Source organism: Oncorhynchus nerka, linkage group LG10, assembly GCF_034236695.1.
Source record: "Oncorhynchus nerka isolate Pitt River linkage group LG10, Oner_Uvic_2.0, whole genome shotgun sequence".
Taxonomy (NCBI): Eukaryota; Metazoa; Chordata; class Actinopteri; order Salmoniformes; family Salmonidae; genus Oncorhynchus; species Oncorhynchus nerka.
The window spans coordinates 95,443,553-95,459,930 of NC_088405.1; the positions used below are offsets into that span (position 1 = coordinate 95,443,553).

Genomic DNA, 16,378 nt, shown 5'->3' on the forward strand with positions numbered 1-16,378 from the left:
AATTCCGAATGCTTCCCCCTATCCTAGAGAACTTATTGGTGACGGGGCAGTATTTTCACGTCTGGATGAAATGCCCGAATTCAACTGCTTGCTACTCATTCCCAGAAGATGTGGTTGAAGTTTATTTTTTTATATACTGTGAAATCAGAATGGAGAAAGACTCATATGAAATCACTTGTAAGACCCTTATTGCCACTCTAGGGTCATGCACTACTCATAAAGCAAATGTAGAAATTGTATTATTCAAAAACATAAAATACTGTCAAATATTAGGAAAATATTGTGATATATTTTTGCCATTTTCGCCCAGCCCTAGTTTGTGGTGGAGTAGACTTATTTTTTTGTCAGGTTTTTCCCTCAGAACAAAATGGCCATGTCCTTTTTTGACCCGACCAGTGTATACAGCTCTGAATTTTTGTTTGAGAAAGCCCCCTTTGGGTTCATTGCGGTACCAGTCTACCATGATAACAGAAAAAGAAAGTCCTCAATTTCTCTCGGCTATTTCCATAGATCAACCCAGGTTTGTGTCTCAGCTCTGGCCTTTTTTTTTTTTTATCTTTAAAGAGCTGCATCTGTCTGGGCACAGCGATATGGACACATCCCAGTGAAAACTCACTGTTCTAGGGTGTGGGGAGGGTGGCCACAGGCAGAGACAGTGACCTCTCTGCAGCTCAACCAGCAGTGTAGTGTCTGAGCCTGTTACTCGGCGGGTGGTGATGTCACCCTTCTGATCACGTGAACTAGCAAGAGTCTTCAAGAGTGGTGGTGTGTGTGTGTGTGTGTGTGAGGGGGAGGGGCAGTGTGGCTGCTGGTGGCATTCATCCTGTCTTTTCCTCCATATTTGGTTCCCACTGGCCTCAGTCATCCCGTGCTGCAGCAGCTCTCCTACTGTGCTCCTTGAATCTAATCCGACCCACTTCTAGATCGGCTTCTGGCTGAAATAACTCATGCTTAAAAAAAAAAAAAAAAAGAATAAACAAGATTTATTTGGTATCTTTTCATGTCTGCTGCGTGAAGATTTAATAAGCACTTCTCACATGCTCTAATTAAGCTCTCAGACAGACATCCCATTTATAGGTTGCTTGCTTCGATTATCTTGTTTGTGGCAACTGGGATGTTTTAATCCAATTGCAAATGTTAGCTGGTTGTGCTGTGCTTCTTACCGTTGCTTTGCAACACAGCTGAGCTGAGTACAAACATACTACGTGTCCTAAAGTAGCAACACGATTGGCTAGCAGTGACCCCCCCCCCCATGTACAGTGTTTAAGACTTACGTGCACAGTGCTTATTAATAGCCCCCATATCGTGTGTTTGTTTGTTGTTGCTGATTTTCAGGGACTCTGCACTGTAACAGTCCTGAGAATGAGGCTGTGTTCTCCACCTGAAGAGGTTTGGAAGGGGATGGAGGGGGGTATGAGAATGAGGCTGTGTTCTCCACATGAAGGGGATGGAGGGGGCTATGAGAATGAGGCTGTGTTCTCCACCTGAAGGGGGTGGAGGGGGGTATGAGAATGAGGCTGTGTTCTCCACCTGAAGAGGTTTAGAAGGGGATGGAGGGGGGTATGAGAATGAGGCTGTGTTCTCCACATGAAGGGGATGGAGGGGGCTATGAGAATGAGGCTGTGTTCTCCACCTGAAGAGGTTTGGAAGGGGATGGAGGGGGTATGAGAATGAGGCTGTGTTCTCCACCTGAAGGGGATGGAGGGGGGTATGAGAATGAGGCTGTGTTCTCCACCTGAAGAGGTTTGGAAGGGGGTGGAGGGGGGTATGAGAATGAGGCTGTGTTCTCCACCTGAAGAGGTTTGGAAGGGGGTGGAGGGGGGTATGAGAATGAGGCTGTGTTCTCCACCTGAAGAGGTTTGGAAGGGGATGGAGGGGGCTATGAGAATGAGCGAGTAGGATGGGAAGAGGGAGTGACGCGAGGTGGATAGAGGGAAGCTGGTGGTGGTGTGGGGGGGCGCCATGACAGCTGGCTAATGCTAATCATTGCCTCTGGCTGTGTGTGCACACGACTGCAGAAACTTGCTCTGATCTTGACTGCAGAGAGGGAGAAATGGACAGAGAGGGGGGGAGGGAGGGAGAGAGGGGGAGAGACTGGGCCTAGTGCTGCATTTCCCAGGAGCTGTCACAGGGCTGCAGCCCACGTGGTTGACGATCCCTCACAGGTGGAGACTGGACCAGAGCGACTTGCTGCTGGGCTGAACACACTGGAGTGGTGTTCCAGGACACTTAACAATGCGCTCACCAGGTTGAACACACTGGAGTGGTGTTCCAGGACACTTAACAATGCGCTCACCAGGTTGAGCACACTGGAGTGGTGTCCCAGGACACTTAACAATGCGCTCACCAGGTTGAACACACTGGAGTGGTGTTCCAGGACACTTAACAATGCGCTCACCAGGTTGAACACACTGGAGTGGTGTTCCAGGACACTTAACAATGCGCTCACCAGGTTGAGCACACTGGAGTGGTGTTCCAGGACACTTAACAATGCGCTCACCAGGTTGAGCACACTGGAGTGGTGTTCCAGGACACTTAACAATGCGCTCACCAGGTTAAGCACACTGGAGTGGTGTTCCAGGACACTTGACAATGCGCTCACCAGGTTGAACACACTGCTGTACTTCCCTTGCGGTCCTTACTACACACACCACACGGTCATATATATATATATATTTTTATTTATTTTTTAACTAAAAGTGTAATTGTTTCAACTTCTTTACTTCTGGGGAAAAAGACGGCGCCTGATATTGATCTGGAGACATCATTTCACCTTGGTTTACAGTGTAAAACTTCCCATCAGCTAAACTGAGATTGTATTAAAATATGAACAGAGGCTCTTATGTACCATATTCCAGGTAATTACATATTTATTTCTTATAACGCACGTTTGGTTATGCCTTATCGCTGGTATTCTGCACTACAGGCAACAGCAGGGATCATCAACTAGATACCATCTCTACCCTCTCTCGCCTTCTCTACCCTCCTGCCTTCTCTACCCTCCTGCCTTCTCTACCCTCCTGCCTTCTCTACCCTCCTAGCCTTCTCTACCCTCCTGCCTTCTCTACCCTCCTGCCTTCTCTACCCTCCTGCCTTCTCTACCCTCCTGCCTTCTCTACCCTCCTGCCTTCTCTACCCTCCTGCCTTCTCTACCCTCCTGCCTTCTCTACCCTCTCTCTCACCTTCTCTACCCTCTCTCTCACCTTCTCTACCCTCTCTCTCACCTTCTCTACCCTCCTACCTTCTCTACCCTCTCTCTACCCCCCCCCCCAAAAAAACTACTTTTGTGTGCCTGTTGCTGACCCTGAACCACTGATTAGCAGACGCTCTTATCCAGTGCGACTTACACAAGCAATTAAGAGTTAAGTGCCTAGCTGAAGGGCGAATCAACAGATCTTTCACCGAGTTGGCTTGGGGGATTTGAACCAGCGACCTTTCGGGTTACTGGCCCAACGCTCTTTAACTGCCAGGCTACCCCTTGGTATAGGCCATTCGAGACATAGCCCGTCTTCTCACAGCTGACCTTTTAAAAAATATATCTGATTTGCATGGAGCACAGTGTGGAAGGCATGTCTAATTACCCACGTGGGATACATTGTCCACCACTTGAACACGCCGTCCTTGAGTTTGGTCTGTGTTCAAGAGGAACCGTTTTGAAGAGAGGGCATGTACAAAGTCAAGCTTTAAAAATAAAAAAATAAAAAAAGTTCATTCCCTCTTGACAGTTTGGTGAAACTGTATTACTGCGGTCCCTGGATCATTTTACTCTCCTGCGTCTTAACCTTAAGCTGTGTGTTACAAGGTTTTGGTTGGTGGTTTTGTTCCAATGGCTTTATTAGCTTTTTCATAGAGCGAGACCCTTTGGCCCAGTTCTTTTAATCAGTGTGACAATGGGGTTTGAATGCTACTGCTCAAGTGTGAAACACACCATGTTAAGACCTCTTATCTTTGTTTTAGCATTATATAAAATTAAAATTAAATGTTTTTTGTTGTTCTTTGAAAGGTCTTACTGAAAACACCCCGAGTTCACGATCAGCTTTGCTGATAACATTTAGGATTTTGAGAATTGGGGACATTTATCTTTTGAAAGTTAATGGTTAATCTTTTTTTTTTTTTTTTTGACCAGAGTACATGCATCTGTTTTATTTTTTATAAAACGAGACTGGCTTGTTGCCGAGAGTAAGGCTGTTGCCTGAAAATCAGTAGCTTAGGTGGTGTAATAAAATAACTTTCTTAGTTGGGCTCTGGCATGAGTTCTTGCGATAGAAAACGATTGGTGTCGTCAGCTGTGGGGACGTAGCTTTTGGGACGTCAACACCTTTTATCTAATAAATAGTTGAGGAAACCACACACATTAGCACATAGGCCCCATAACACCCCTCCCCTTGCGCACAACTGTTTGCCCAATTCATCAGGTCAGAAGCGGTCAAGTTCTTAGACAGCCATTACCTTCGACTGTGGAACTCTCGGGTAATCCACCCCCTATCGAAAAGGTCAGGAGGTCATTAGAGAGGGTCATAGTCAATCTTTAGTCCTATGAGTTTCAGTTCCACCTTGCCCTCACGCCGCTCTGGATTGGCCCAGTTGGCTCGGCTTCTCCTTTTTATGTTTGGTAACCACACATTCTTTTATTCAGAGGTGAAGATGAATATGATGAATCCTACAGATGGGTTAGTTGACGAGTGGCGCAGCAGTCTAAGGCCGTGCTTGAGGCGTCACTACAGACCCGGGTTCGATCCCGGGCTGTGTTGTCTTGCCCCGAAAGACCCATGAGGCGGCGCACAATTTGGCCCAGCGTCGACCGGGTTAGGGGGAAGGTTCGTGGCTGGGGATGCGTTCTAGCGACTCCTGTGGCGGGCCAGGCGCAGTGCACGCCGACACAGTCCTCAGTTGTACGGTGTTATCCTCCGACGCATGGGTGCGGCTGGCTTCCGGGTTAAGCGAGCAGCGTGTCAAGAAGCAGTGTGGCGTGGCAGGGTTGTGTTTCGGAGGGCGCATGGCTCTTGACCTGCGCCTCTCCAGAGATGGGGACAAGACTAACTACCAATTAGATATCATAAAATTGGAGTGAAAAGATGTCAAATAAAGGTATGCATGCTTGGGAAGGGTTTTGGCAGAAGATGGGCAGAAATCTACTGCTTTAGAATAGAACCAATGCAGTTTGTTTCCCTACTTGGCTCTGTTCACCTGAATCCTCGTTCGATACTGCACAGGTAGCCCCTCCCTGTTTCAGTACATTTTTCTTCCGTTCGTTACCTAGGTAAGTAAATATGACCCTGTCCCAGCTCGTAACGGGGGATGCCGTGAGCACCACCACCTGTTTGAGAGTGAAGTCTGGAGTACTGCGGCCATCAGCACTTTTCACCAGAACTGCTGTTAAAGAAGACTCTTACGGACAGACAACATTTGCGTACAAGCTGATTTTTTAAAGAAGTGAGCACAAAGAGGTCATGTCCTGCTACAGTTTGAAATTCATAACTAAGTGGAGGAGTCAATGTGGAGGCTATATACAGGGTATTACGGTACAGAGTCAATGTGGAGGCTATATACAGGGTATTACGGTACAGAGTCAATGTGGAGGCTATATACAGGGTATTACGGTACAGAGTCAATGTGGAGACTATATACAGGGTATTACGGTACAGAGTCAATGTGGAGGCTATATACAGGGTATTACGGTACAGAGTCAATGTGGAGGCTATATACAGGGTATTACGGTACAGAGTCAATGTGGAGGCTATATACAGGGTATTACGGTACAGAGTCAATGTGGAGGCTATATACAGGGTATTACGGTACAGAGTCAATGTGGAGGCTATATACAGGGTATTACGGTACAGAGTCAATGTGGAGGTTATATACAGGGTGTTACGGTACAGAGTCAATGTGGAGGCTATATACAGGGTGTTACGGTACAGAGTCAGTGTGGAGGCTATATACAGGGTGTTACGGTACAGAGTCAATGTGGAGGCTATATACAGGGTATTACGGTACAGAGTCAGTGTGGAGGCTATATACAGGGTATTACGGTACAGAGTCAGTGTGGAGGCTATATACAGGGTATTACGGTACAGAGTCAATGTGGAGGCTATATACAGGGTATTACGGTACAGAGTCAATGTGGAGACTATATACAGGGTGTTACGGTACAGAGTCAATGTGGAGACTATATACAGGGTGTTACGGTACAGAGTCAGTGTGGAGGCTATATACAGGGTATTACGGTACAGAGTCAATGTGGAGACTATATACAGGGTGTTACGGTACAGAGTCAGTGTGGAGGCTATATACAGGGTGTTACGGTACAGAGTCAATGTGGAGGCTATATACAGGGTGTTACGGTACAGAGTCAATGTGGAGGCTATATACAGGGTGTTACGGTACAGAGTCAGTGTGGAGGCTATATACAGAAATCCCACCCCACACACACACTTCTGTTCACCATTTTCTTTTAGTAAGTGGCTTTGGCTGAGTAAATTAAAAAAAAAAAAAACTTCTCACTGTGTGTCTGGCTTTGTCCGAGGCCATGATTGCCAGTAAGGAGATTTAAACAGATTTGCATGGGTTGTCAACAGCTGAGCAGCGTGCTACACAACCTCACCAGCTCAATGCTTCCTTATGTTCGTCAGTTGTGAGACTACTTTCACAGCCCTCCCGGTTCACAATGGACAGGCTTTGGTAGAGTACAGTATGGTCTACATAATCGGATGAATGTGAACTGCGGTCAGGTGCCGTACATTCACCGTCTCTCCTAATTCAACTTAAAACACAGTGCAGTCTTTTTTTTAGTGGTTTTAGTGGTTCAGTTTCTGCAGTATCGCCAGAGCACATACTTTCACACATTCCCATGCTGTTACTTAGGCCTGAATCAAGAGTTGACTGTGACTGCTTTCCTAATGCCCACCTGCACATAACCGCTGCCCCTGCACATTGACTCTGTACCATAACACCCTGTATATAGCCTCCACATTGACTCTACCGGTTCCCCCTGTATATAGCCTCCACATTGACTCTGTACCGTAATACCCTGTATATAGCCTCCACATTGACTCTGTACCGTAACACCCTGTATATAGCCTCCACATTGACTCTACCGGTTCCCCCTGTATATAGCCTCCACATTGACTCTACCGGTTCCCCCTGTATATAGCCTCCACATTGACTCTGTACCGTAATACCCTGTATATAGTCTCCACATTGACTCTACCGGTTCCCCCTGTATATAGCCTCCACATTGACTCTGTACCGGTACTCCCTGTATATAGCCCCCACATTGACTCTGTACCGGTACCCCCTGTATATAGTCTCCACATTGACTCTGTACCGTAACACCCTGTATATAGCCTCCACATTGACTCTGTACCATAACACCCTGTATATAGCCTGCACATTGACTCTGTACCATAACACCCTGTATATAGTCTCCACATTGACTCTGTACCGTAATAACCTGTATATAGCCTCCACATTGACTCTGTACCGGTACCCCCTGTATATAGCCTCCACATTGACTCTGTACCGGTACCCCCTGTATATAGCCTCCACATTGACTCTGTACCGTAACACCCTGTATATAGCCTCCACATTGACTCTGTACCATAACACCCTGTATATAGCCTCCACATTGACTCTGTACCGGTACCCCCTGTATATAGCCTCCACATTGACTCTGTACCGTAACACCCTGTATATAGCCTCCACATTGACTCTGTACCGTAACACCCTGTATATAGCCTCCACATTGACTCTGTACCATAACACCCTGTATATAGCCTGCACATTGACTCTGTACCATAACACCCTGTATATAGTCTCCACATTGACTCTGTACCGTAATAACCTGTATATAGCCTCCACATTGACTCTGTACCGGTACCCCCTGTATATAGCCTCCACATTGACTCTGTACCGTAACACCCTGTATATAGCCTCCACATTGACTCTGTACCGGTACCCCCTGTATATAGCCTCCACATTGACTCTGTACCAGTACCCCCTGCACATTGACTCTGTACCGGTACCCCCTGTATATAGCCTCCACATTGACTCTGTACCGTAACACCCTGTATATAGCCTCCACATTGACTCTGTACCGTAATAACCTGTATATAGCCTCCACATTGACTCTGTACCATAACACCCTGTATATAGCCTCCACATTGACTCTGTACCGTAACACCCTGTATATAGCCTCCACATTGACTCTGTACCATAACACCCTGTATATAGCCTCCACATTGACTCTGTACTTGTTCCCCCTGTATATAGCCTCCACATTGACTCTGTACTGTAACACCCTGTATATAGCCTCCACATTGACTCTGTACTGTAACACCCTGTATATAGCCTCCACATTGACTCTGTACCGTAACACCCTGTATATAGCCTCCACATTGACTCTGTACCGTAACACCCTGTATATAGCCTCCACATTGACTCTACCGGTTCCCCCTGTATATAGCCTCCACATTGACTCTGTACCAGTACCCCCCTGTATATAGCCTGCACATTGACTCTGTACCGTAACTCCCTGTATATAGCCTGCACATTGACTCTGTACCGTAACTCCCTGTATATAGCCTCCACATTGACTCTGTACCGTAACACCCTGTATATAGCCTCCACATTGACTCTGTACCGGTACCCCCTGTATATAGCCTCCACATTGACTCTGTACTGTAACACCCTGTATATAGCCTCCACATTGACTCTGTACCGTAACACCCTGTATATAGCCTCCACATTGACTCTACCGGTTCCCCCTGTATATAGCCTCCACATTGACTCTGTACCGTAACACCCTGTATATAGTCTCCACATTGACTCTGTACCGTAACACCCTGTATATAGCCTCCACATTGACTCTGTACCGTAACACCCTGTATATAGCCTCCACATTGACTCTACCGGTTCCCCCTGTATATAGCCTCCACATTGACTCTGTACCGTAATACCCTGTATATAGTCTCCACATTGACTCTACCGGTACCCCCTGTATATAGCCTCCACATTGACTCTGTACCGGTACCCCCTGTATATAGCCTCCACATTGACTCTGTACTGTAACACCCTGTATATAGCCTCCACATTGACTCTGTACTGTAACACCCTGTATATAGCCTCCACATTGACTCTGTACCGTAACACCCTGTATATAGCCTCCACATTGACTCTACCGGTTCCCCCTGTATATAGCCTCCACATTGACTCTGTACCGTAACACCCTGTATATAGTCTCCACATTGACTCTGTACCGTAACACCCTGTATATAGCCTCCACATTGACTCTGTACCGGTACCCCCTGTATATAGCCTCCACATTGACTCTGTACCGGTACCCCATGTATATAGTCTCCACATTGACTCTGTACCGGTACCCCCTGTATATAGCCTCCACACTGACTCTGTACCGGTACACCCTGTATATAGCCTCCACATTGACTCTGTACCGGTACACCCTGTATATAGCCTCCACATTGACTCTGTACCGGTACCCCCTGTATATAGCCTCCACATTGACTCTGTACTGTAACACCCTGTATATAGCCTCCACATTGACTCTGTACCGTAACACCCTGTATATAGCCTCCACATTGACTCTACCGGTTCCCCCTGTATATAGCCTCCACATTGACTCTGTACCGTAACACCCTGTATATAGCCTCCACATTAACTCTGTACCGGTACCCCCTGTATATAGCCTCCACATTGACTCTGTACCGGTACCCCATGTATATAGTCTCCACATTGACTCTGTACCGGTACCCCCTGTATATAGCCTCCACACTGACTCTGTACCGGTACACCCTGTATATAGCCTCCACATTGACTCTGTACCGGTACACCCTGTATATAGCCTCCACATTGACTCTGTACCGGTACCCCCTGTATATAGCCTCCACATTGACTCTGTACTGTAACACCCTGTATATAGCCTCCACATTGACTCTGTACCGTAACACCCTGTATATAGCCTCCACATTGACTCTACCGGTTCCCCCTGTATATAGCCTCCACATTGACTCTGTACCGTAACACCCTGTATATAGTCTCCACATTGACTCTGTACCGTAACACCCTGTATATAGCCTCCACATTGACTCTGTACCGTAACACCCTGTATATAGCCTCCACATTGACTCTACCGGTTCCCCCTGTATATAGCCTCCACATTGACTCTGTACCGTAATACCCTGTATATAGTCTCCACATTGACTCTACCGGTACCCCCTGTATATAGCCTCCACATTGACTCTGTACCGGTACCCCCTGTATATAGCCTCCACATTGACTCTGTACTGTAACACCCTGTATATAGCCTCCACATTGACTCTGTACTGTAACACCCTGTATATAGCCTCCACATTGACTCTGTACCGTAACACCCTGTATATAGCCTCCACATTGACTCTACCGGTTCCCCCTGTATATAGCCTCCACATTGACTCTGTACCGTAACACCCTGTATATAGTCTCCACATTGACTCTGTACCGTAACACCCTGTATATAGCCTCCACATTGACTCTGTACCGTAACACCCTGTATATAGCCTCCACATTAACTCTGTACCGGTACCCCCTGTATATAGCCTCCACATTGACTCTCTGTACTGTATATAGTCTACATTGACCCCTGTATATAGTCTCCACATTGACTCTGTACCGGTACCCCTGTATATAGTCTCCACATTGACTCTGTACCGGTACCCCCTGTATATAGCCTCCACACTGACTCTGTACCGGTACACCCTGTATATAGCCTCCACATTGACTCTGTACCATAATACCCTGTATATAGTCTCGCTACTGTTATTTTAATGCTGCTCTTTAACTATTTGTTGTTTACATTTTTTAATTTATTTTTTACTTAACCAACAATGCTGTTTTAAGAAAAATAAGTGTTTAAGGGCTTGTCCGTTAGCATTTCACAAGTCTACTACACATTGTATTTTGCACATGACAAATAAAATTTGATTTGAAATGGCACCTTATACCCTATATAGTACACTACTTTTAACCTTTGACCCATGGAGAACTTTGGAGGACTGAAGGTTTAGCAGCTTCATAATGTGATGTCATAACTTCCTAAATGAGAGATCAGACGGGCTCGATAATGGCCTGTTATAACCTCCTAAATGAGAGATCAGACGGGCTCGATAATGGCCTGTTATAACTTCCTAAATGAGAGATCAGACGGGCTCGATAATGGCCTGTTCTAACCTCCTAAATGAGAGATCAGACGGGCTCGATAATGGCCTGTTCTAACCTCCTAAATGAGAGATCAGACAGGCTCGATAATGGCCTGTTATAACCTCCTAAATGAGAGATCAGACGGGCTCGATAATGGCCTGTTATAACCTCCTAAATGAGAGATCAGACGGGCTCGATAATGGCCTGTTCTAACCTCCTAAATGAGAGATCAGACGGGCTCGATAATGGCCTGTTATAACTTCCTAAATGAGAGATCAGACGGGCTCGATAATGGCCTGTTCTAACCTCCTAAATGAGAGATCAGACGGGCTCGATAATGGCCTGTTATAACTTCCTAAATGAGAGATCAGACGGGCTCGATAATGGCCTGTTATAACCTCCTAAATGAGAGATCAGACGGGCTCGATAATGGCCTGTTATAACTTCCTAAATGAGAGATCAGACGGGCTCGATAATGGCCTGTTCTAACCTCCTAAATGAGAGATCAGACGGGCTCGATAATGGCCTGTTATAACTTCCTAAATGAGAGATCAGACGGGCTCGATAATGGCCTGTTATAACCTCCTAAATGAGAGATCAGACAGGTTACTAGTCCAACGCTCTAACCACTAGGTTACCCTGCCGCCTCTACACTCTAACCACTAGGCTACCCTGCCGCCTCTACACTCTAACCACTAGGTTACCCTGCCGCCTCTACACTCTAACCACTAGGCTACCCTGCCACCTCTACACTCTAACCACTAGGTTACCCTGCCGCCTCTACAATCTAACCACTAGGCTACCCTGCCGCCTCTACACTCTAACCACTAGGTTACCCTGCCGCCTCTACACTCTAACCACTAGGCTACCCTGCCGCCTCTACACTCTAACCACTAGGTTACCCTGCCGCCTCTACACTCTAACCACTAGGTTACCCTGCCGCCTCTACACTCTAAACACTAGGCTACCCTGCCGCCCCTACACTCTAACCACTAGGCTACCCTGCCGCCTCTACGCTCTAACCACTAGGCTACCCTGCCGCCTCTACGCTCTAACCACTAGGTTACCCTGCCGCCTCTACACTCTAACCACTAGGCTACCCTGCCGCCCCATAGAGAACGAGGTGCTGTTTGGGACGCAACCAAGAGGTTAAGTAGAAATCTTTATTGATGGCTGTACAAGGCAGACCTTGGTTGTGATGTCCACCATCTTTTTGTTGTTTCTACAGAGCTGCCGCCCACAACAGGCCCGGCCAAGGTGGTGAAGGCCCCAAATCCCCGGCCTCGGAGAGGAGGAAAGGTAACAATCCACCTACTGCTGGCCAATCCATTGCCTGTGTGTGTATTTAGAAACGGGCCATGCTTCCTTCCTGGTATGCAAATTATTAGAAACCCTCTAAAGTGCTTCATTCACACCGTTTTGGATGTTTTTTTTCTCTCCCTTTGTTGTACAATAGGACCTATTCTGGACCCTGTTGATTGATGTTGTGGAGCTTTAATATGATCAGCATAAAGTCATGTTGGCCTTTCTCTCTCTCTCTGTCCCTATGGGGCCCCCTCGGTCTTTCTCTCTCTCTCTCTCTGTCCCTATGGGGCCCCCTCGGTCTTTCTCTCTCTCTCTCTGTCCCTATGGGGCCCCCTCGGTCTTTCTCTCTCTCTCTCTGTCCCTATGGGGCCCCCTCAGTCTTTTTCTCTCTCTCTCTCTCTCTCTCTCTGTCCCTCTGGGGCCCCCTCAGTCTTTCTCTCTCTCTCTCTGTCCCTATGGGGCCCCCTCGGTCTTTCTCTCTCTCTCTCTCTCTCTCTCTCTCTCTGTCCCTATGGGGCCCCCTCGGTCTTTCTCTCTCTCTCTCTCTCTCTCTCTCTCTGTCCCTATGGGGCCCCCTCAGTCTCTCTCTCTCTGTCCCTATGGGGCCCCCTCAGTCTCTCTCTCTCTGTCCCTATGGGGCCCCCTCAGTCTCTCTCTCTCTCTCTGTCCCTATGGGGCCCCCTCTTTCTCTCTCTCTCTCTGTCCCTATGGGGCCCCCTCAGTCCTTCTCTCTCTCTCTCTGTCCCTATGGGGCCCCCTCAGTCTTTTCTCTCTCTCTCTGTCCCTATGGGGCCCCCTCAGTCTTTCTCTCTCTCTCTCTGTCCCTATGGGGCCCCCTCAGTCTTTCTCTCTCTCTCTCTGTCCCTATGGGGCCCCCTCAGTCTTTTCTCTCTCTCTCTCTGTCCCTATGGGGCCCCCTCAGTCTTTCTCTCTCTCTCTCTCTGTCCCTATGGGGCCCCCTCAGTCTTTCTCTCTCTCTCTCTGTCCCTATGGGGCCCCCTCAGTCTTTCTCGCTCTCTCTCTGTCCCTATGGGGCCCCCTCAGTCTTTCTCTCTCTCTCTCTGTCCCTATGGGGCCCCCTCAGTCTTTCTCTCTGTCCCTATGGGGCCCTTCTCTCTCTCTCTCTCTCTCTCTCTGTCTGTCCCTATGGGGCCCCCTCGGTCTTTCTCTCTGTCCCTATGGGGCCCTTTCTCTCTCTCTCTCTCTCTCTCTCTGTCCCTATGGGGCCCCCTCAGTCTTTCTCTCTCTCTCTCTCTGTCCCTATGGGGCCCCCTCAGTCTTTCTTTCTCTCTCTCTGTCCCTATGGGGCCCCCTCAGTCTTTCTCTCTCTCTCTCTCTCTGTCCCTATGGGGCCTCCTCGGTCTTTCTCTCTCTCTCTCTGTCCCTATGGGGCCCCATCGGTCTTTCTCTCTCTCTCTCTGTCCCTATGGGGCCCCCTGTCCTCTCTCTCTCTGTCTGTCCCCATGGGGCCCCCTCGGTCTTTCTCTCTCTGTCCCTATGGGGCCCCCTCTTTCTCTCTCTGTCCCTATGGGGCCCCCTTGGTCTTTCTCTCTCTCTCTGTCCCTATGGGGCCCCCTTGGTCTTTCTCTCTCTCTCTGTCCCTATGGGGCCCCCTTGGTCTTTCTCTCTCTCTCTGTCCCTATGGGGCCCCCTTGGTCTTTCTCTCGCTCTCTGTGTCCCTATTGGGGCTCCATCGGTCTTTTTCTCTCTGTCCCTATGGGGCTTGGTCAAAAGTATTGCACTATATAGGGAATAGGGTGCTATAGTATTGCACTATATAGGGAATAGGGTGCTATAGTAGTGCACTATATAGGGAATAGGGTGCTATAGTATTGCACTATATAGGGAATAGGGTGCTATAGTAGTGCACTATATAGGGGTTCGGTTCCCATTCGGGACAAACTCTCTAAACAGTGTTACATTCCTTGATGTTTTTTATTCTATTTATTTATTTTTAGGTTGGGGATTTTGGAGATGCTATGAACTGGCCAACACCAGGGGAGATCGCAACTAAAGAGACGCAGGTAATTCAGCGCCCCGGAGATCTGCTCATACACACACACACACACACACACACACACACACACACACACACACACACACACACCAGTGACCAGTTAAGTAGGGTACAGTACTGTTTGCAGTAGTAGTGAACACACAGCCTCTCTCTTAGATATCAGGTTTTCCTCCCACAATAAAACAAATTAAAAAGAAGTTTCTTAAAACATCTGTACGTAACAGAAGGTAAGCTTGGCATAGAGGAACTACTTCACCACCTTTATCCGCTTGAATTAAATAGTAGCTAGCAAGATGGAGATCAAGGAGTTTCTGTTTTAATAGAGTGTATTTCACAGGTGGCTAGTTGGCATCAACGACCTTCACTTAATCTCCAGATTTTTCCTGCAAACTTGGGTTTTGAAATCGCAACTTTCTGGCATGTCTGCCTCGTTATTTGTTTGAGAGAGTTGTCTGTCTGAAGAGAAACCCCAACCCCCAGAATATATATATTTTTCTTATCCCAAGTTGACGAAAGAGTCCGTCATTGAAACTAGATCCTAGTTACTGCTGTTGCCCAGGGTCGGGTTTTGGAGACTAGAGAACACGCAGCTCTTGTTTATTCAGAAGGTTACAGGACCTCTCTCTACAGACAGACGGCCTCAACCAATCACCTTGACTTATCAATGAATAATACCTCGTAGAGCAGGAGATGTGCTCTTACTCCTCATTGGTGGGGAAACAACAGTGTGCAGGCTAGGCGGAGATGCAGATTTTGAGGAACAACACAGGAGAGGAGAAGAGTCACTAGGAGGATGAGACATAAATAAAGTTGGCTCTCTATTCCCCCCTCAGATTATGATGCTGCTGTGGGTGTTTTGTGGTGGGGGGGGTAATTGTAGAACGCTTTCAGACAAGTGACTCGACTGGCTCTTTTGTCTCTTAGGTGGCTACACAGTGGGACTACTTGAGGCTGTTCATGATTGGGTTGTCCTAAATGGCAACCTATTCTCTACATAGTGTAAGAAAATAGTCTATTTTGAGAGCACACTTGACTATGGCCCTGCAGTTAGAAAAATGCCCCTCTTTCCCCTTCCCAGAAAAATATCCCCCCCCCCTGTAGGACCCCCACCCCCTTCCCGAGAGGTGTAGGACCCCACCCCCTTCCCGAGAGGTGTAGGACCCCCACCCCCTTCCCGAGAGGTGTAGGACCCCCACCCCCTTCCCGAGAGGTGTAGGACCACCACCCCGAGAGGTGTAGGACCACCACCCCCACCCCTTCCCGAGAGGTGTAGGACCCCCACCCCGAGAGATCGACTTGAGGGCAAACATGAACTCCAAGACTCAGCACTGCAGGCTTAAATACACATCTGAGACTGGTAGAGGGACTCTGAGCCGTAGCAGTGCAGTCAGCTGAGGCATTCATATGATCCAACCTTCATTTCCCTCAGGTGCTGGGTACCACGGACGGAGGATGCAACTCATTTGTGACCTCTTACAGTAGCATACCCCTGCAGGCTATTTCTGACAACTGGGATCGGGGAGATAGTTCCTCACTGGCAGAGTGACCGAAGTATAAACCCCTTTTTTAGACAGGTGGGATGGGGGGGTGTGAGGCAAGGAGCGGCTGCTGCGTACGTTCTGCCAGGCTAGCGCAGGCCTGAGGAGATGTAGGTCAGAGCAGGGCTAGGAATAACCAGGCCTGGACGGGTCCCTATAGATGGGATGTCCTTTTAGGGATCCCCACAATAACCCACGGACCTCTGCTGCTATTCTGGGGGGGTTGTCGGCGACCAAACTTTTCCAAACGTCAGTCAGTTACTTGAAAAATTAGGTATCAGAATTTGATATTTTTTGTGCTTTTTAAAATAGGTTGGCTGTTTTTCCC

The 16,378-nt window shown here is 47.9% G+C and overlaps 1 protein-coding gene across 6 annotated transcripts in view; it reads left to right on the plus strand.

The window, feature by feature from the left end:
- Positions 1-16,378, plus strand: part of larp1 (La ribonucleoprotein 1, translational regulator) — a 62,895-nt gene that overhangs the window by 8,906 nt on the left and 37,611 nt on the right. For all 6 annotated transcript variants that reach the window (XM_065023968.1, XM_065023970.1, XM_065023971.1 and 3 more), the window contains exons 2-3: positions 12,419-12,489; positions 14,454-14,519. In XM_065023968.1, the coding sequence (XP_064880040.1) occupies positions 12,419-12,489; positions 14,454-14,519 (137 nt within the window). The remainder of the gene's footprint in view (positions 1-12,418; positions 12,490-14,453; positions 14,520-16,378) is intronic.